This window comes from Raphanus sativus, chromosome 6 (genome assembly GCF_000801105.2).
Source record: "Raphanus sativus cultivar WK10039 chromosome 6, ASM80110v3, whole genome shotgun sequence".
Taxonomy (NCBI): Eukaryota; Viridiplantae; Streptophyta; class Magnoliopsida; order Brassicales; family Brassicaceae; genus Raphanus; species Raphanus sativus.
The window spans coordinates 24,893,422-24,916,408 of NC_079516.1; the positions used below are offsets into that span (position 1 = coordinate 24,893,422).

A 22,987-nucleotide genomic window follows, 5' to 3' on the forward strand; every position below is an offset into this window, starting at 1 on the left:
ATTGTAAATAGTATATTGTTCAGATTAAATCTATAATTTCAACCAAAACTTTTTTGTCACTTAAAAAAAAAAGTATTTTACCCCAAAAAACCCTTTAAAGTATCTTTCTGCTCTAAATTTCTTACTGCCTAAACGTCGACTATAACAAACATATTATCATGACACGCAATTTTATGATTTAACCATCTGAATTAAACCCACATAGTGCATGATAGTGATCAATAGCAATATCAATGGAAACACAAATGATATACTTACATATTTAAGGGCATCTCCATTTTCTCCTCTAAAATATAGTGAAATGGAGTATGAAGTAAGAACTGCTTCAATCTAACTTCGTATCTCATCATCTATAACGGAGTTTACTCCACAAATGTAGTAATTTATTTTTTGTTTGTTCATTATTATAGAATCTATGCTAATAAAAATAGCTTTTTGAGGCTCCAAGAAACGTCTACATCAGCGAAAAAAACTTCTCACGGATTATGGCACATGACATCAGTACTAAAAAATGAAAACTAAAGAAAAAGTAAATATACGATATAAAGAAAGATAAATAATAAATAAATATATAATATAAGAAATATAAATATTACATTAAACATCTATCATAATATTATCATTTGATATAAAAAACTAGAATAAAAAAAAAGCAATAAGTAAAAATACGAAATAAGAAATAGAAATATTTTATTAAACATTTATTGTAATATTAGAATAAGTAAATATAAAATATAAGAAAAAATAATAATAAGTTAATATACAATATAAGAAACATAAATATTATATTAAATCAAACATAATATAATAATTTATATAAAATAAAAAATAGAATAAGTAAATATATAATATAAAAAAGTAAATATACAATATAAGAAATAGAAAAACTAAATTAAACATCTACCTCAAAAATGTATAGAAAAATAATAAATAAAATATACAAAATAAGAAATAAAAATATTACATTGAACATCTATTATAATATTAGAATAAATAAAACCTATATAAAATATAAGAAAAATAAATATACAATACAAGAAACAAAAACTGCATTAAACATCCATCTGAAAAACGTATAACAAATAAATAATAAGTAAATATACAATATAAAAATAGAAACATTACATTAAATATATAAGAAATTCTAAAGAAATCAGAAATGCATATCAAATAATTATTAAAGTTTATGAAAAATAGTTCTAGAACTTAAATTACAATGCATAAATAAATCAACTTTCGTTGCATGGATAATCTATATCTAATTTCTAGACGTGTATTTTTTTGTAGATTCAATAAGTTCAAACAAGTATTAAAAACATTAAAACAAGTTTGATAAGTTCACTAAAGCCCTAAGCTAAATTCCTATGTGAATAGATATTTGACTCATTAAGACTAATTTAAGCAATTAATAATGCTTTCACATCTGCTTGTTATCCTATGATCTAGATTTCAGGTTTATCATAAATCGAAATCCAACATTACGTATAACCAAGATGGAAAAGATAAAGTAAACTCTAACAATTCATTTCTACCAATTCATCAATCTTTTGAAACCCTTAACATAACTGGTGGTTTACATAAACAACGCAAACCCAAACAATTCATTCTACCAATTCATCAATCTTTTGAAAACCCTTAATCTAACTGGTGGTTTACTGATACATTGATAAAATAAACCCTAACAATTTATGATTCCGCCGGCTTTAGTCATATATCTATCTGATTAGTCCGCCATTATATATTAATCCCTCTACTTTATTTCTGTGTGTTTTGTTAAAAGATATGTTCTCTGTTTAATTTAAAAATCTTATTTCGATATATTTATTATATAAAAAGAGTCTCTTATGATTCTAATACAATTTATACTTATTATAACCTTAATATTAATTACAAATATATATATCAATTTTATAAATAATTTAAATTCTCAAATAATATTAGTTAAAAATGTAATTAATAAAAATATAAATGCATTTTAATCATTTTCTTAATTTGTTAATAATGTTAATATATTTTTATGGAATGGAAGGAATATTAGTCTAATATATTTTATTTTTTACCGCGGGATGATTATACTATTACAAACCGAGAAATATTACATACGATTCTACAGCCAACAATTCTACCTGTCTTATGAGGATTCCCGCTTGATTGCATCACTTGAGCCGCCCTATGGATCAACGCTTGACCGGTACTCCTTGCGTCATGCTGCAGATTTTTTGTAAGTGTTTTCTCTTTTAGTTCGCATAATTTCGCTTTTTCTGGAGCTCGAAACCCAGACCTCTTCGTATAGAAACATTAGTGAATATTTAATCAAACCACTGGACCAAACGGGTTTCCATAGTCTAATCTATTAGTGTTAAGAAAAGAATATCTTATAGTCAAGAATTCAACCCAAATACCATAAGTGTTAAGGTCTCTTTCATCGTTTATTTTCCTAACAAAATCCTCTCATCAACTTGAAAGGGCAAAAAAAGGAGAAACGAAAATAAAAAACATAGACACGCAAGAAGGGATAAAGAACCTCTAAATGTAGTGTTCATAAGGACATGCCCACATGGTGTGGGTTATGTCACTTAGACCCCACAGCTTCACCTCTCACCTTCTTTGCTCCCAACCTTTACTTTTATCAACTGATGTCCCAATCTCCCTTAGATACCGAATCTTTACTACTATTTTATGCAAATTGTTCTTGAGCTTTTTTCTATTTTATTTTCATCTTAGTCATATCGAGTGTGTATAAACGCTGGACCCGATTTATCCACTAACTCTAAAACCTGTTTAACTGTCAGCGTTCATGAAAGATAATGACTGTATTTTTTAAACTCCTTCCATTTCATAATCGTTTTAAAATGTATGGTGCCATGTTATAGTGGCAAGGGGGTATTTATATATAGCACTAAGATGTAACAAAGAAGTTAATTTAAAAAAAAAAAGATGTAACAAAGAAGTAAGTGAAAATAAACATTTAATAAGGGAAAATAGAAAACATAAACTAGTAGGGGACCTATGTGTGTGGGTCAATGTTGCTTTCTATTTAAAGCTAAGCAGAATGATATCAATGGATTAGTTTCTCCAACCTCTTTCATCTCTTCTAAGCAACCTACCCAAACAACATTACATAAACCTAAATCTCTCCTTCATGCATTTATAGCAAATCATCTTTTGCTTTAAGCAACACGCTCACACACACACACAAAAATCAGAGCGTTTCTCCCCGTCCTCTATTCTATTTGTACTTCTGGTCTCACTTTAAAGATCAAATACGTAAATATAAGTTGAGAGATTTTTGCAGTGAAAGATATGTTGGAAAGTCTTGTCTCTCTCGAAAGCATGTCCTTGAGCTCCATGGATGTGTCTGTACTTGAAAGGCTTAAATGGCTGCAACAGCAACAACAACAACAACAACAACAACAACAACAACAAGTTCTGAGCAGTACTAATGCTTCACCTGAACTTCTTCAATTCCATGGAACCAACAATGATGAGTTGTTGCAGAATACCTTCAGCCATTTTCAAATGCTTAGATCTGGTTTTGGACCAAACTATAGCATGGGTTTTGGTCCTTCACATGAACCTATGGATGGCTGCATTTCAAGAACAAATAGCTGCCAGATGGATCAAGCGGATACAGTGGGGGTAATGTTGAAGAACAGTGAAGAAAACATTGCTTTTTCCTTGAAAAGCAAGAGAAAATCAGAGGTTTGTTAGATCAGATTTGGTTTAAAAGTATGTTTTGAAACATGGTTTTGATTATTCTATTTTGATTATGTCTCAGGTTAAGACAAGGGCAGAGGAAAAGACAGAGAAGAAGATCAAAGTAGAGGCTGAGACAGAGTCAAACATGAAAGTAAAATCAAACTTGAGTAACACAGAAGCATCTTCAGAAACTTCAAAGCAGACATCAAAGGGAGCTTCAGAGATCCAGAAATTGGATTATATCCACGTGAGAGCTCGTCGAGGCCAAGCTACAGACAGACACAGTTTAGCAGAAAGGGTAAAAAGTGTTTCAACCAGTTTGCTTGTGTTACAAGTCAAAAGATAGTTCTAGGGGTTTAATAGGATTTTCTTTTGGCAGGCAAGAAGAGAAAAGATCAGCAAGAAGATGAAGTATCTGCAAGATCTTGTCCCTGGATGCAACAAAGTTACTGGAAGAGCTGGTATGCTTGATGAGATCATTAATTATGTTCAATCTCTCCAGAGACAAGTTGAGGTAAGTAATGAAGCAAACCATGATTCTCTGTTTCACCATTAAACAAATTTAGAAGTCTAAATCTTCTAAGTGGAATCTTTTTGCAGTTCTTGTCGATGAAACTGGCTGTCCTAAACCCAGAACTCGAGCTTGCTATGGAGGACTTATCTGTAAAACAGGTGAAGCCAGTCTCCAGACCCTCAAGATCAAACTGTTATTATTATTCAAGAACTTATCGTAATAATATTTTTCATTTGTTATGAAATTTCAGTTTCAGGCTTACTTTACAAATCTTCCTGTATTAGTTGCTTCAAAGCCATCACTAATGGTTGATGCGCCATTGTTTCCGCTGGACCAGCAAGGATCTCTAGATTTATCAGTGATAAACCCAAACCAAGCAACATCTATTGAAGCTGTAAGAACATTTAATTTATCAATCTGAAAACTTCTCCGAGTTCTTGTTACTTGTCTGAGAAATAACCTGTCTCTTTTTTCTCTTTGTTTCAGCCATCTGCAAGCTGGGAAACTCAGTCACAGAGTCTCTACAACACATCTAGCCTCGGATTTCAGTACTAAAAAACTATTCGTTGAAGCAATGAAGTTGACATCATCAGGATCAGATTGAGAACCATATTCCACTTTATATGGTGATAAATGTGACAACTACGTGTTCATGGAATATTTTTCAGCTTTTGCATTATCTTTTGATCCTTGTTTTCTGATATTTAAACCAGAAGAACTGGAGACAGCAATTTAGTGGTCTTGTCACCATCAATCTTTGTATAAATCTTGGTTTATAAGATAATATTATATATAGAGAGAGAAGAAGAGAGTAAATAAACACTATGTTTTACAGGACTTATAGATATGCGTAGTAGAAGAAAGAGACAACTCTTGTGGCGACTACAATTCCTTGTTGGATATATAATAATATCGAAGCATATTATTAATCTTTTTCTTATTTCTTTTTCTGCAACTTGTAAAATCCCTATCTTTCTTAGATCGCATTGTCAACTAAATGTAGTCATTTGTCTATTAGGCGGCCTTCTAAATTCTAATCCATTGGTATAAGAATTCATTACAAGGTCAACATGAGTTATTGAGATCGTTGAAAAAATTGGATCCTCGAAGGCTCGACTATACAGTATCTAAGCGGCCGGGGCTTCATCTTTTTTTTTTGCATACTTAAACAATTTTATTGATATTCAAGCAAGTTTCACAAAATCATTACAGCATTGTCAAAGACAAACTACTACAAAAGCATAAATATACATCATCTTTTAGGGACTAGCAAAACTGTAGCCACATAACAATGACAAAACGAGCAAACTCGGAGATTAAACACCAGTTGATCAATTATCATTTGTAAGTCATAATCTGTTAAAAATTAAAGAAAAAGTATTTTTACCTATTTGCTGGAATCCAAACATTGTAAATAGTATTTTGTTCAGATTAAATCTATAATTTCAACCAAAACTTTATTGTCACTTAAAAATAAAAGTATTTTACCCCAAAAAACCCTTTAAAAGTATCTTTCTGCTCTAAATTTCTTACTGCCTAAACGTCGACTATAACAAACATATTATCATGACACGCAATTTTATGATTTAACCATCTGATTTAAACCCACATAGTGCATGATAGTGATCAATAGCAATATCAATGGAAACACAAATGATATACTTACATATTTAAGGGCATCTCCATTTTCTCCTCTAAAATATAGTGAAATGGAGTATGAAGTAAGAACTGCTTCAATCTAACTTCGTATCTCATCATCTATAACGGAGTTTACTCCACAAATGTAGTAATTTATTTTTTGTTTGTTCATTATTATAGAATCTATACTAATAAAAGTAGCATTTTGAGGCTCCAGTAAACGTCCACATCAGCGAAAAAAACTTCTCACAGATTATGGCACATGACATTAGTACTAAAAAATGAAAACTAAAGAAAAAGTAAATATACGATATAATTTGAAAGACCCGTCGGGTTCGCTCGGAGACTAACTCACTCGTCTCGTTCATGTATTTACTCGCAGCATTCGCAGCAAACTCGCAGGCAGGAGAGACCTTGAGTCCAGGCTCAGGAATCGACTGGTTCCGAGCGGACTCGGGCAGCTGCTGCTTGGATTATCGTAGAATAAGAGGAGTTATTTAACCGGGGAATTTTTTTTTAATATGTTTCTAATAGAGTGAAATTAGAATCTAATGAATATTGATTGATGTAGATACAATTATTAGACAGTTTCGCTTTTTTATTCTAATATTTTCAACCTATCTATTTCAAGCAAGATAGTAATTACGAAAATATTATATTAAAAGGATGAGCCTTAATACTTAATATTATTCTATAAATACAAGTTTTTAATTAAATTCTTTATATAATATAATTCAACAGTTTTGCATTTTTTTTTTTTTTTATAAAATTAATGGGTTTATCCATTTTTTGTTTGAGGTGAATTCAAAATTGTTCGAATAGTGTAATCGTCAATTACTGACATTGGTAAACGACCCAAAGCGATTTGATTATAATTCAACTCGTGACGATCATAAGTTGAAAATTCATATTCTTCAGTCATTGACAAACAATTTGTTGGACAATACTCAACACAATTACCACAAAATATACAAATTCCAAAATCAATACTGTAATTAAGCAATCGTTTTTTTCGAATATTGGTTTCCAATTTCCAATCAACAACCGGCAGATCTATAGGACATACTCGAACACATACTTCACAAGCAATGCATTTATCAAATTCGAAATGGATTCGACCGCGGAAACGTTCTGATGTTATTAATTTTTCATAGGGGTATTGTTAGGACTTTGTCTCCCTTTCGTTATCTTCTCCCGGTTGGGGGTGGATCACCTTACCCACAAACAAAAGGAATAACAGAGAATGCCCAGTCAATAATAATTAATAATCTAATGGCAACTCGAATTGAATACAGACTAAAAGAAAGATCGATTCTTTGGGATCCTTCCTTTATTCAAACGGAAGGAAGAGAGATAGAATCAGACCGATTCCCTAACGAGGAAAGGCTTACGGTGGATACCTAGGCACCCAGAGACGAGGAAGGGCGTAGTAAGCGACGAAATGCTTCGGGGAGTTGAAAATAAGCGTAGATCCGGGCGAAGCCCTCCACTCATAAGTAATAAGTAATTGAATTCCTTACCAGTCCGTCCTACCAGCTCTTCTGTCTTCCTTTTTAAAAGGAGTTAACGATACATTTATTAGAATAAATTTATTAGTTAGGGCTATACGGATTCGAACCGTAGACCTGCTCGGTAAAAGAGCTCGAACTTATTATTATCAAAATGATTCGAACTCTTTCCGAAAAGTCGAAAACTAAGTGATAGGGGTTTTGTAAAATCTTCTAAGATGTTAATGGGTAAAAGAATTGGAGGGGATTTCCTGGAAAAAGCCGTCGCATCTTTTTACGAAAGTAAATATATAATACAAGAAATATAAATATTAAACATCTATCATAATATTATCATTTGATATAAAAAACTAGAATAAATAAATATACAATATAAAAAATAAGCAATAAGTAAAAATACCAAATAAGAAATAGAAATATTTTATTAAACATTTATTGTAATATTAGAATAAGTAAATATAAAATATAAGAAAAAATAATAATAAGTTAATATACAATATAAGAAATATAAATATTATATTAAATCAAACATAATATAATAATTTATATAAAATAAAAAAATAGAATAAGTAAATATATAATATAAAAAAGTAAATATACAATATAAGAAATAGAAAAACTAAATTAAACATCTACCTCAAAAATGTATAGAAAAATAATAAATAAAATATACAAAATAAGAAATAAAAATATTACATTGAACATCTATTATAATATTAGAATAAATAAAACCTATATAAAATATAAGAAAAATAAATATACAATACAAGAAACAAAAAACTGCATTAAACATCCATCTGAAAAACGTATAACAAATAAATAATAAGTAAATATACAATATAAAAATAGAAACATTACATTAAACATATATCGTAATATTACAATTTTATATAAAAGCAAAAAAGAATAGAATAAAGTTTATGAAATATAAGACAAATCAATAATAAGTAAATATACAATATACGAAATGGAAAAATTACATTAAACACCTATCTAAAAAAATTATAGTTTTACATTTTTATCATTTCCAAATATTCTTATAAATAAATATACAATATAAGAAAACAAGCATACAATATAAGAAATAGAAATATTACATTAAACATATATGTTAATATTATCATTTGATATTAAAGCAAGAAAATTAAAATAAGTAAAGATACAATATAAGAAAATATAAACAGTAAGTAAATATATAATTACGATATGAAAACAACTAAACTAAACATCTCCTCAAATATGTATAGTAAAATAAATAATAAGTAAATATACAATATAAGAAAAATATAAATATTATATTAAACATCTATCGTAATATTAAAATAAGTAAGCATACAATATCAGGAAACTAAAGAATAAGTAAATATAAAATATAAGAAATATAAATATTACATTAAACATTAAAATAAGTAAACATACAATATCAGAAAACTAAAGAATAAGTAAATATAAAATATTATCATTTGATATAAAACCAAAAAAATTAGAATAAGTAAATATGCAACATAAAAAATAAAATATTATATTTAACATCTATAATAATATTAAAATAATAATTAAATAATAAGTAAATATAAAATATAAGAAAAAGAAAACTACATTAAACATATATCTGGAAAATGTATAGTAAAATAAATAATAAATATACACTATAAAAATAAAAATATTACATTAAACATCTATCATAATATCACCATTTCATATAAAAGCAAAAACAATTAGACTAAGTAAATATACAATATAAGTAAAATAAATAATATGAAAATATACAATATAAGAAATGAAAAAAAATTAAAAAATCTATCTGAAAATGTATAATTTACATTTTTATTATTTCCAGATATTTTAGAGGTAAATATAAAATATAGGAAAAAATAAATAATAGGTAAATATATAATATAAGAAATAAAAATATTACACTAAACATCTATCATAATATTAGAATAAATAAATATAGAATATAAAAAAATAATTAAATAAACTATATAAGATATAAAAATACTACATCAAAATGGAAAAATAAATTAAATATATATCTGAAAAATTTATAGTAAATTAAATAATAAGTAAATATACAATATAAGAAATAGAGATATTATATTAAAATTCTATCGTAATATTTGATAAGTAAATATACCATATAATAAAAATAATTATATATACAATATAAGTATTACATAAAAATAGAAAAAATAAATGAAACATATATCTGAAAAATGTATAATAAAATAAATAATAAATAAATCTATAATATAAGAAATATAAGTATTACATTAAACATCTATCGTAAAATTATCATTTGGTATAAAATCAAGAAAAATAGAATAAATAAATATACAATATAAGAATAACTAAATAATATATAAAATATAATATAAGAAATGAAAAATTACATTAAACATCTATCTGAAAATGTATAGTAAGGAAATATGTAAATATACAATATGTGTTATTAGATACATTTTAATATATGTTGCTCCTTGTGTCATTGTTTTTTATTTTTAGAAAAAAACTAAATCATAACCACCAATATCACTTAGATTAAGCATACGAACAACAATAAATTTCAAACATCGCAAAAATGCTAACATCAACATTACAATACAATAATATTAACCTAAACATATAAAACTTTATATTACGAATCATAATTAAAAGAAATCATATTTCATACAAGCATAAAATTCAAAAACAACATCCAAAATAATATTTATATAGTTAACATTTGGAAATCAAAACAGCGCACGTAGATGAGTATACATGTGAAGAAAAATTAGGAAGAGTACGTAAAAATCAGAATATGATAAATGCACAAGCACAATGCATAGAATCTACATCAGTTGATACTTTATAATTTCAATGTAAACTTCATCCGGAAACACATATTAAATGAGTATTAAAAGGACAAGCTAAAATGTCAAAAATTTCAATAGAAGATTCATATTTTCATTAAATTGAGTGAATCTCAATAGTTGGAAGCATACAACATATTTGTGGGATTCATTGTCGTCCCAAGATAAAACAATCCCTAATAACTCAACCTCAAATAAACTACCTTGGACCATTAGCATAAGATGCACCAATCTTTCTTCCAGAAAATAAAATACTAATATGATCAAATTAGGTGCTTGAGAGATTGTACAAACCTGAGAAGATCTTACACTTCTGGCTAATGAAATTAATTTAAACATGTCTATTTACTTCACATACAACTAGAATTAAAAATTTCTAGCAAACAAAAGATCACAAACTTTCTCTTCAACATTGACATTTTCTCCAAAATTGCCAATAGCAAACAAGAACCTTTTTATTCTTCCACGATGCTGGGTTTTAGCAATAAACATGCGGTAAAAACCTAAGTAAATAGAAGTGAACGAGCCAAAATTATCAGTTCTCTATTTAGCATTTGGGTGTAACTATAAAACAATCGGTCAAGATAAAAATTTAATCGGTTTATGGTTCCGTTGGCAAGCAAAAACCGATTGGTTAGAACATATCAACAAAATAAACCTAATAAACAGAACGAAACAAAAGTTTACACCCCTATTTTTGGAATAAGCATATATATATATATATATATATATATAAACCAATTTCAGTTCAAATATATATTTTTCAAAGGAATTATAAATAAAAAAATATATGAAATTAATGTTTCTTTTAGTTAAAAATAAATAAATATTTAAAATACAGTATTTTATTTATTTGCATACCCCGCCCGTAGGTCGGGTTAATCACTAGTAAGATATATAATTAGGTTAGAGCAATTTTACTCTATTTTTTCTTTTATTCTACTTTGAAGGAAAAAATGGAATTTTACATCGAAGATAATCTAACTTACAAACAAATAGTTTTCTAGTTACCTTTCTTTAATTATTCATGCATTTAAATACATGAACAGATCGCAACTACTTTTTCTTGCATATCGGCTTTAGATTTGTTGGCTTGATAACTTTGAGCTTCCTAATTTATTTTCTAACTTTATCAGTGTACTATAAATCTATTATTAGTATACTACTATAGACTATAGTGATATGTATAATACTACAGATGCTGACACAACTTCTCCGTAAATATTAGCATAATATGTTTTCTGAAAGTAGCTTTCAAGCTAACAAGTGGGTCAATGTTCTTTTCTCATATAATTTTTCCAACCAATGATCCAATCTATGAACTGTCTGATTTTGACAGGATAGATATTATCCATAACCAAATATGAAAATTGAAGAATGAGAGCAGTTAAGAGATTTTGAGAGGATCGAAAGATGATGAATGAGAACCACAAAGAGTGGGCATCATTGTGGTTACAGTCTTACAGAGATTTCTAACCAAAGTGGACCTTCTTTTGTCTTTCGGTTCCTGTGAGATTTTTTTTATCGTTCTCTTTTGTCAATTATTGTCAACTATTTATATATTATTTGAAATTCCAGAAATAATATTGATAGTTCTCATTATCAGAGACTGAAAAAAATGGATGAGTTTATTTATTCTAAAATTTGACACTGTTAGAAAAAAGTTCTAATTGCATCAAAAAGTATTTCACATATGGAATTTTCGAAACAATAGAAGAGGGTGATGCAAATCAGATTAGCCTTGATTGGCGGAGCACTATCATAAGCATTATGTTCCTTATTAGGGTTCTTATAAACATTTTAAAGTTCTTATAAATATTTTAAAGTTTTTGAAAATATCATGTCGGTTATCTAATCACCCAAATCAGTTTTTCTTTACCTATTCCATCATGAACTTTAGTATATTGTATATTCCATTATGAACTCAATAAAATTTTAAAATATTAATAAGAACTTTCAAAAACATGCATATATAGACATTAATTATAATGGTGGTTAGTCAATCGTTTATTCGGGTGATGAGATAACTGACTTAATATTTCGTTAAAATGACGTCTTATATAAATATCAAAAAATTAAAATTTTGAGTCTTATAGACTTCGAACTCACGTCTTGACGGATAAAACTCACTTTGAACCCACATCTTGGTGGATAAATATAAGCCTTTTATTCGTCAAGGTGTGGGTTCGAAGTCTGTAAAACTCAAAACTTTAATTTTGTGATATTTAATATGTCATTTCAGGTATCTAAACACCCAAATAAATGGTTGATTAACCACTGTTATAGTCAATGTATATATATGTATATTTGTGAAAGTTCATATAAATATTTTGGAATTTTTGTTGAGTTCATGATAGAATATGTACTATACTAAAGTTCATGATGGAATAGGCACCACCCAAAAAAATTGGGTTTGAAATAGACCTTTTTCCCTCCTTATTATCCAAGCAATATTTGTTGAAAAAGCATTTAGAAAAATATTTACCAAATGCTAATGTTTTCTAAATACTCTTTGCTATGGAGCTTTTAGTAGAGTATTTTCTTTTATAATTTATTAAATTAAGAAAATATATAACTAAGATATTTTATCTAATAATATCATAAAATTATATATATCCAAAATAAAATTTATATTTTAAAATAAATTTAAAATTATTTTGTAATAATATTTCACATTTAAAATATAATTTAATGATATAAATTAAATTATATTTTAAATGTGAAATGTTGTTTTTAAATCATTGTAAATTTATTTTAAAAATAAAAATTTATTTATAATATAGAAAATTTATTTTATTGTAGAAACTAAATATTAGTTTCTAAAATTAAAAATGTTTTAATTTTGAGATTTATTTAAAAAATATAAAATTCAATTACGGATATAAATAGATTTTTGATATTATTAAATAAAATAAATTGATTAGATATTCTCTTAATTACATATATATATATATATATATATATATATTAAAATATATTCAATAAAGTATATAATTTATTTGACGATAACTATATTATATTTTATATACTAATTTTAAATAACATGTTTATATTGTTCCATTAGTCGTTTATTTAAATATTTTAATGAGAGCATATATCTTATGTAATATATTGTTTTTATAGTATATTGTTACTGTTTTATCATCGATCAAACTCTATATTCGAGGATGCTATAATGTTTGGGTATCAAATAGACGTAAGTTAGACAAATAAAAGCGCTATATCAGTGATATGTACTAGAGGTGGATACAAATACGGGTTGGTTTGATGCAACGACTAAAGATCAAGTAACTTCTTGTGGGTACTGGAGGTTAATTCGTTGATGCAAGAAATGGATAATCGAGCTGTTTACAACTTGTTAAGTTTTTTTTTACAACTTGTTAATTTGATTGTTAAATTAACTTGATATACTAAAAAAAAAAATTTAAATAATTTTTTCAAAAATTATATTTTATATAATAGATAATTATTAGACTATTATCTGCGAAAGATTTTTGCATTTGAGCTTTCACTTTAAATTTAGATTTATTCATTAGATTATTTTATTAGTTATAAATTAATATAACAAAAATAAGCCAAAATTAAAATTAAATTTTAGATTTATTTATAATAGATAATTTATTACAAATTAATATCATAAAATTCAGCCAAAAAGAAAAATGTGTTTAAAAAATACAAATAATTCCTATATATAATGAATTTATTAATATGTTTAATGATCGATTAGGTATATTCATCATATTATCATTATCTAAAAATATAATTTATTGTCTTATTATCCAACATTATTTGTTAAAAAATATTTGTTTTTTTACTATCAAAAGTTAGTAAATATTGAAAAGTAAAAGTAAAATTATATATATTGATAAAATTAAAAATAATAATAAATTATATTGCCAAAATAACAACTGCCAGTTTTTGTATAAAAATTATATAATCATTGACTCATTTTATTGGAATGTGTTGATTAACCACTGTTATAATCAATGTATATATATATATGTATTTTTGTGAAAGTTCTTATGAATATTTTGAAATTTTGTTGAGTTCATGATAGAATATTTACTATACTAAAGCTCATGACGGAATAGGCACCACCAAAAAAATTTGTGTTTGAAATAGACCTTTTTCCCTCCTAATCATCCAAGAAACATTTGTTGCAAGAACATTTAGAAAAGTATTTACCAAATGCTAATGTTTTCTAAATATTCTTTGCTATGGAGGTTTTAGTAGAATACTTGCATTTATAATTTATAAAATTAAGAAAATATACAACTAATATATTTTATTTAATAATATCATAAAATTGTATTTTTATCCAAAATAAAATTTATAATTTTAAATAAATTTACAATTATTTTGTAATAAGATTTCACAAATTTAATGATATAAATTAAATTATATTTTAAATGTGAAATATTGTTTTAAATCATTGTAAATTTATTTTTAAAATAGAAATTTATTTTTAATATTGAAATTTTATTTTATTTTAAAAATAAATATTATTTTTCTAAAATTAACTTTTTTTTATTTTAAGATTTATTTTAAAAATCTAAAATTTAATTACGGATATAAATAGAGTTTTTGATATTATTAAATAAAATAAATTGATTAGATATTTTCTTAGTTTTGTATATATATTAAAAGTATATTCAATAAAAATATTTAATTTTTTTAAAATAAATATATTATGTTCTATATACTAATTTTAAATAACATGTTTATATTGTTCCATCGGTCGTTTATTTAAATATTTTAACGAGAGCATATATCTTATATAATATATTGCTTTTATAGTATATTGTTACTGCTTTATCATCTATCAAACTATATATTCGAGGATGCTATAATGTTTGGGTATCAAATAGACGCAAGTTAGACAAATGAAAGCGCTATATCAGTGATATGGTACTAGAGGTGGATACATATGCGTTTTGGTTTGATGCAACGACTAAAGATCAGTAACTTCTTCTCGGTACTGGAGGTTAATTTGTTGATGCAAGAAATGGATAATCGAGCTGTTTACAACTTGTGTTAAGTTGATTGTTAAATTAACTTGATATATCAAAAAAAGATTTTACATTATGTTTTTCAAAAAATATCTTTTATATAATAGATTATTATTTGCAAATTTTTTTTTGCATTTGAGCTTTCACGTTAAATTTAGATTTATTCATTAGATTATATTATTAGTTATAAACTAATATAACGAAAATAAGCCAAAATTAAAATTGAATTTTAGATTTATTTAGAATAGATAATTTATTACAAATTAATATCATGAAATTCAGCCAAAAATGAAAACGTGTTTAAAAATAAAAATAATTCCTATATATAATGAATTTATTAATATGTTTAATGATCGATTAGGTGTATTCATATCATATTATCATTATCTAAAAATATTATCTGTTGTCTTATTATTCAACATTATTTGATATTATTATTATGTAAGAATTAATTATTTTTTACTATCCAAAATTAGTAAATATTGAAAAGTAAAAGTAAAATTATATATATTTATCAAATTAAAAAATATTAATAAATTATATTGACCAAAATAACAACTACCAGTTTTTGTATAAAAACTATATAATCATTGACTCATTTTATTGGAATGTGTTTTTTTTAGAAACTTTGATTATGAATAAAAAGTGTTCAAAAAGAGTTAAATAAACTCTTATTTTCTAAGGTTAACTCATAACATAGAATAAATTTCTAAGGTTAAGTAAACAATTTTTTAAATCATTAGATTTCTTTTAGTTTTCAAAGATGATTGATCAATTTTTAAATTATATATCAGCAAACTGAAATATACACATAAGTATCAAACACGAGAATATCTAATATTCAAGTTTTTAGTTTTTCCTATTGTTCAAAGATAACCCACTAATGAAATATGATTAAAAATTGAATGAAAATTTACCGTTTTTGACAGATTTTACGCTATATTTGATTTGATAGTATATTTATTGATAAATATTTATAAAATAATTATGCATGTATATCCAGATAGAACATCTAATATTAAATGGGAAATCGGCCAAAAAAAACACGAACTTTACAGGAATTGCCAAAACAAACCTAGACATATTGGTTGGCCAATAAAATCCTGAACTTTCATTGACTTTTTCAGTTTATTAAGAACGTTACGATTGACTTACCAGATTAGCATACCGTTAATAGAGATAACAGATAATTTAGATGACGTTAAAACATCGTTAGACAAAGAGATGAAACGACGTAGTTTCAATTAGAAATGTTATTAAAAAAATGTGCTTCCATTGAGGATCGAACCCGTGCACTGGTGTTTAATGGAACAGGTTTTTGCCACTAAGCTAGTGGACTTTACAATAGATTGACGAACAAAGTTCTTTATATTGGCTTCGAAAAATAAAATTTTATTTTTTATTTAAGAAAATAAAAATCTTAAAAAGTTTTCAATTTTTTAAAAAAAAAATTCAAAATCTAGCTTTAAGAATAGATATATTTTTTTAAAAATCGATTTTTTTAAAATGAAAAATTGGAAAGGTTTAAATCGATTTTTTTTTTAAAACATTGAAAACTTTGGAAGACTTTTATTTTTTTTCAGGAAATCAATTTTTTTTAAAAAAATGAAAATTTGGGAAGATTTAAATCGATTTTTTTTAAAAAAAAATGAAAATTGTGGAAGATTTTTATTTTGAAGAAAAAAAATAATTCTTTTTTCTTTAAAAAAATAAAAATCTTCCAAAGTTTTCAATTTTTTAAATTTTTTTTTTCAAAATCTAGCTTAAAAACAATATTTTCTAAAAAAAAATCAAAATTTAAAGAAAAATAAAGATTTTGGAAGATTTAAATAGAAATTTTTTAAAATCAAAATCCTTTTAATTAAATAAAACGATGTCGTCTTGAGATTTTGTCTTAAACAAAACATCTAGATCTTTTAATCAATAAAGAGAAATAAGTAGAGTAGTATTCCAAAAAGCCCACCAGCCCAGTGGCAAAAACCTCTACCTACAACCCCGAAGGCATGGGTTCGAACCCAACCAAAAACAATTTTAATTAAACTAAACGACGTCGTTTTGAGGTTTTGTCTTAACAAAGATCTACATGAAACGACATCATTTCGTTAAACGACAATAATTAACGGTGAATTAACACTGTCATAACTCTCTGTTAACGGTGTGCTAATCTGGTCAGTCAATCGTAGTTTTCTTAATAAACTGAAAAAGTCAATGAAAGTTCAGTGTTTTATTGGCCAGGCTCGAGTACAGGTTTGTTTTGGCAATTCCTACAAAGTTTGTGATTTTTCTGGCCGATTTCCCAATATTAAATATACATGTACTAGTAACTTTACGACCAAAATATGTAATAATATAAATCTTTTTATGTTAAAAAGAAACAATAAAAAAAACAAAGCTGTCAATTGTAGTCAAATTTAGAAATAGACTGAAAATTTTATAAAATAGAGTACAAAAAGAACTATTCTATTTCTTTTACAAAACTTTTTAATCATAAATTTTTTATTATTATAATTTCTTTTCTTTTATATATTCTACAAGAATAATTGGAAATAATTTTTTTATATATTTCATTTAAATAATCATTTCTTTATGGAATCTATATGATGAATAAATCATAACATATAGTTTTATTCCATATATTACTAACATATATTACTAACTATGTATTTTCCCGCGTACTAGTATAAATTCTTTACAAATACTTATTAGTTTATGTGTTATTAACTCAAAACCCATCATGTTATTATTTATGTTTTTAAAAGATTTAAATCAAACATTAAAGTATTTATAAAAGAAAAAAATTCCATCGAAAAATGTATGTTTATTATTGTGTTGAAATTTTAAAACCACTTACATATTAAAAGTATTTTAGAAAATATCCTTAGACAAATGTTTTTGTTTCATTAGTATTTAACTATAATTATTTTATAACTTAATTTGAAGTTATTATTGATTGTTTTCTGCCTCCGGTTTTCTTTTTTCATTTTGTGTTACTCTCCTCTATTTCTTTTTCTTTTTTCTTTTGGTGAAGAAGCATTCCAGTTTCCAAAATGTTGTTTGTTCTCTCTTTATTCAAAAGGAAAACATAATGTCGTTTCTGGTTAACAAAAACAAACCACATGTCGTTTAAGCGTTCATTAACGACACGAATATTGTCCACTAAACCAAAAGACGAATTCAAAACCTCGTCGCGGTTTAAGGAGAAAGTGTAGAGAAAGGTTACGTAATGGCGACGGAATCGGAGGAAGAAGGGAAGATGAGAGGAGGAAACGATAAGCTAACCGTAGGCGACGATCTGATCTGAGAGAGATGGGGAAGAACGCAGCTTGGAGCGTTAGCTCTTGCAAGCCCGGCGACAATCTCGACACCTATTGGCAGTTAACTCTAAATGTCTTCTCTTTCTATGATCAAATCATTCCTCTAAAAATTGAAAGTTTCTTACTTTTGCCAGATCAGATGGTTTGCAACCACATGTGATCAACATTCAATTCCAGAAGAGAGTGAGATTACAGGTATGATTCTGATTACTTTTATTGATTTTGAGCCTCTTTTGTGGTTTGAAAAGTTAGTGGTTATGTATGTTGACTTCAAGCTGGAAGAGAGCTATACACCTCACCCAGTAAGATCTCTATTCGTGCTGGTGATGGCTTTCATAACTTAAAAGGTATTCTTTCTTTTTTTTTTTTCTAGCTTGTGATGTGGGTTGATGTTTCTTGGTGTTGGTGTCTCCTCTGTACCTGTTTAGGAGATAAAAAAGTGTGGGACTTGTAAAGCCATGTGGTTGGGTTTGTGTATCTCTGTCTGGAACTGATACTGCATTGTCAAAACTATTGCTTCTTGTTCTTTGGTAAGATAAACAGAGTGTTGGCTACTTACTAGTCACTTCTTATCGGGTCCGGAGGAGTTTCGAACCCATTTAAGACCCACAAGTGTTTTTGCTCGGTTTCGAGTTGGTTCCTATTTCCTACTATGTTTAGAGTCTTTTCTTTAGAGAAGCTCTCGGAGAGAGTTGTTATATTGCTTACACACGTCTTTAGCTAGCGAGTTTCCACTCTTGAGATTCTAGTGTCAGTTTTTGAGCTATTATTGCCTTTGAGGTTTTACTTACTACATGTCTAAACGAACTTGTTCCGGTAGGTTAATAGTGATAACTTTTTAACCATAGTGTTTCTCTTCACAGGGATACATTTGTCAATACATTCATGTTGCAGATATCCATTTTGTCAAAACCACACCTCAACGGGAGAGATACTCATATCCGCCACATCAAAGTTTACGTCCCTAGACCGTGCGTATATCTTTCTCTCCTTCACTGACATTAAGCTGTTCACATTACCTACTTTACTTTGATGTAGAGTTGTGCTTGCCTTTCCATGACTCTTTGTTTCTCACTTACTCCACGCTGAGATGAGGAAGTTTGACTGTGAAAGGATCACATTAGGTTTTAAAGATCATATGTTGTTGTGTAATGCTTCCTGTTTATATATTACGTTGGATACAACAATCATAACTTCATTAAGCTTATCCACCCAAGAGCTCCATCAAGTTTTCGTCACAGTGAATTAGGAGAGGCAGTTTTAAAGCATAATAATACAAAAAGCATTTTCATGGCTGGCTTTGATATGTCGGAACTCTGAAACCTTCTATGATGATTTTTGCTCTTTTTACCCTTCGCAAGCTGGTTTGGTGTCAAAGCTGCTGATGCATATAGCAAAAGCTTGAAAAGCAGAGAGAGGATAACGATAATCCATGGTGAAAATGTCCTTTCCGATTTTGCCAAACTGTAAGATCACTCTCTCATGTTCTTCAGGCAGCGCATCTAAAGAAGGGTCAATGTCCGCCACAAGCTGGAAGTTCTTAACCGAAGCAACAGTCACTCTCCCTTTGAAGTTGAGGCACCAGCACTGCAACTGCTCGTGCCATCTTGGGGATTTGTTTTTGAGAACCAGCGGCTGATCCAACAAGCTTGGAGAGATATTCTCTTTCTCTGTTGAGCTTGGCGAGGAGGATGCTTCTTCTTTAACTACTGATGGCTCAGCGATAACAGAAGAGAGTGGTATAGAGTCCATAACGCAATGCATTCTTCTAGGTCCCCTTGTGCGAAGAACATTGAGCTCGTAGGTTATGGTTCCTGAGGTATAGCTAGTAGCAGGTAACTTAGGGGATGCTTGCTTAGGTTGTTGGGCTTGTGCAGTGGTTGATCCTGTTTGGTTATCATATATTGTGAACTTGGTTCCTAGAAAACCAGACCTGACCCACAATACAAGTAGATGAAGCTTAGAATAGAGAGCTTTCCAACGGTTAAAAAACCAAATGTATTTTGCTTACCTCAGCTTGCCAACATAAGTGCTGCTTCTCCGTGAGAAGTTTTTGGCAGAAAGTGAGATTACAAAGTCAGTGCATGTCGCTCTTCTAACCCTTCTTGCTGCTAACAACAGCTTGTCGTTCTCCGTCTCAGCTGAAACTCAAATAAGGATCATGGTCAGAACAATGACTTAACAACTTTTTGTCTAAGAGATAGAGATCACTCACAAGGCATCAAGCCATAGTAGAGAAGATATGTCGCTGTTGCTCTGTTCCTCTTAATAAAGCATTGAATAGGAAGGTCTCGCGGACCCGGCTGCACTCACAAATCAAACAAAGGACTGAGACCTTGAACATGAAGATGATGAAGAACAACTCTTTACCTGTTTCAATGAGATAGGGAAAGTGAGCTTCCCACACTGCTCAGGGATTCTGACAATCTCCATTGTGATTCCTCTCCATGATTTACAGACAGAAGCGCAAGAGACAACAGCTGCTCGGGCGGGCCAAGCGGTCTCACTCTCTTCAACCCTCCTGATAATCTCATGGAGCAACTCAGGAGGCAAAGAAGCCCAGGGGCTCTGAGGGATGTTCTCCAGTGGTGTCACCGTATGATCAGGAGCAATGTGAGAAGACTTTGACCAGGTTCGCTTAGAGATCCCTCCAAGTCCATCCCTCACTTCTTTCAGATCACGGAGGATGCTTTTAAAGGACATCTCTCTTTTACAGCATACCAAAAACTGCAATAATCAGAATCATGTTTTTTTTATCATCCCAGTTAATAAGACAAGATCTTCTAATTAGATTCATAAGATCCATTGGACTCAAAACCAAACATACCCAGGCTGAACATACCCATATCTTTTTTTATATTCCGACAAGAACTATATGCAACAGATCTAGGACACCAAAATGTTTAATGCAAAAAAGAAACTAACCTCGATGATATCGACGGATCAAACGAAGAAATGATTGAAAAGAGATCTCTGTTTTGAGAAAAGAGCTGCAAGATTCGATCGGCGGGGAGCTTCTTCTTCTTATTCTTCTTCACCGGATCAGAGAGACCAGATGGGAGAGAGAGAGCGAAGAAACAGAGACAATCATCGCTGCGTCTTCGTCTCCGGAAGAAATACGGTTTTTTTTCTTCGGTGACTACGTTTGCATGATTCCACCGTCGTATAACTCCGCCGCCGATCTCAGGGATGCAAAACGAACCTCCCTCTCTCTTATCTCTTCTTAGAAAAGAAAAAGGAATCCGAAGTCTCTGCTTTTTCTTATAGTTTTCAAGAAACGTTAAAAGGCAGATAGATAGAGAGAGAGAGAGAGAGAGAGAGAGAGAGAGAGAGAGAGAGAGAGAGAAGAAAAAGAGAAAATTAATTTAATTATTAATATTAAAAAATAGGTTTGGTCGGAAAAAGTTTAACTCTTAAATTTTTTTTTTAATTAATCAAACAATTAATTAGCCTATTTGGAACGACGTGACTTTAAATGATAATGACTTACTGCATGTGGCATCACCATATCTGGTCGGTAAACTATGTTTCTACTATTATTTATAAATATTTCAAGGTTTAAAAAAAAATATAATCCTTTTCATTTTTCATTTGATCCAGAATTTCCAACAAATTTTTGTAGAAAACTGCCCTTAATATCCACCAAAAAAGTTAACAGCAATGTTAAGCTAAACAAATAAAATAGGAACTAATTTACTTCAAATACAATAAATTAGATTAAAATCGGTTTCAAAAAAAAATACAATAAATTAGATACTATTTTTCAAGAATGCATTCATTCAATAATATTCTAACCATTAGTTATTACTTTTTAAGGTTAAGTATTTAGAAGATATAGTTGAGATTATAAACTTTTATAAATATTTTTAAACATTTATGAATAATTTAAAATATTGATTTTTTTCATAATAAACTTAATGTAATATGAAAATGGTTATCATTCAAATGTAAATTTAAAAATGACATCAAATTTGAAATAAAGTTAAAATTTCCCGAGAATAAAGTAAATTTTTTATATTATGAAAATGTTTCATGTGTATTGTGTATTGTTCATTTTCCATTTTTTATGAAACTATAGCAATCAAGAGCTATAGAAGATAATTAGTCAAACTTTTATTAAAACTTAATGTGATGTAAGTAAGCTAACAAATCTATGTCTCAAAAATATCGTGGATACATATTATCTTTCCAGATACTTATTTTTTTGTTACATCAATTTTAGCACTAAAACATTTAATCTATTATTATGTTTTCTATTTCAAATTTGAAACATTCTAAAATAAAATTTAAGTTATATTCAATTTTATTCTATTTTCTGTTTAAATACAGAATAATGATCAAAGTAAATTAATACATATAATTATTTCATTTTAGAGCAATTTTACTTTTAAAAGTAATTGATAATTGAAAATGAAATAGAGTTGAAAACACTTTATGTTTAAATAATTTTTGT

General features: G+C 27.8%; 3 protein-coding genes across 4 annotated transcripts; 2 read left to right on the forward strand and 1 right to left on the reverse strand.

The window, feature by feature from the left end:
- Positions 1-3,071: 3,071 nt before the first annotated feature.
- LOC108806673 (transcription factor HBI1) lies at positions 3,072-5,054 on the forward strand. Its single transcript, XM_018578841.2, has 6 exons — positions 3,072-3,702; positions 3,779-3,997; positions 4,079-4,213; positions 4,300-4,371; positions 4,464-4,607; positions 4,700-5,054. Exons 1-6 carry the CDS (start codon positions 3,304-3,306, stop codon positions 4,766-4,768), a joined length of 1,038 nt encoding a protein of 345 aa, XP_018434343.1. The 5' UTR covers positions 3,072-3,303; the 3' UTR covers positions 4,769-5,054.
- Positions 5,055-18,254: 13,200 nt separating this feature from the next.
- On the forward strand, positions 18,255-19,531 carry LOC108806036 (anaphase-promoting complex subunit 10-like). Of its 2 annotated transcripts, none has more exons than XR_008936012.1 (4): positions 18,255-18,594; positions 18,669-18,729; positions 18,810-18,881; positions 19,398-19,531. XR_008936012.1 is itself a non-coding variant. In XM_056989541.1 (4 exons), exons 1-4 carry the CDS (start codon positions 18,527-18,529, stop codon positions 19,500-19,502), a joined length of 270 nt encoding a protein of 89 aa, XP_056845521.1. In that variant the 5' UTR covers positions 18,255-18,526; the 3' UTR covers positions 19,503-19,513. The 2 variants fall into 2 exon arrangements, 1 of the variants encoding a protein (XP_056845521.1); XM_056989541.1 differs by having other exon boundaries at positions 18,674-18,729; positions 19,429-19,513.
- Positions 19,532-19,713: 182 nt separating this feature from the next.
- Positions 19,714-21,837, reverse strand: LOC108806035 (tubby-like F-box protein 2). The gene is made up of 5 exons (XM_018578050.2): positions 21,460-21,837; positions 20,905-21,261; positions 20,750-20,837; positions 20,546-20,675; positions 19,714-20,467 (listed from the first exon to the last, which is right to left on the reverse strand). Exons 2-5 carry the CDS (start codon positions 21,235-21,237, stop codon positions 19,882-19,884), a joined length of 1,137 nt encoding a protein of 378 aa, XP_018433552.2. The 5' UTR covers positions 21,238-21,261; positions 21,460-21,837; the 3' UTR covers positions 19,714-19,881.
- Between the last annotated feature and the right edge of the window lie 1,150 nt (positions 21,838-22,987).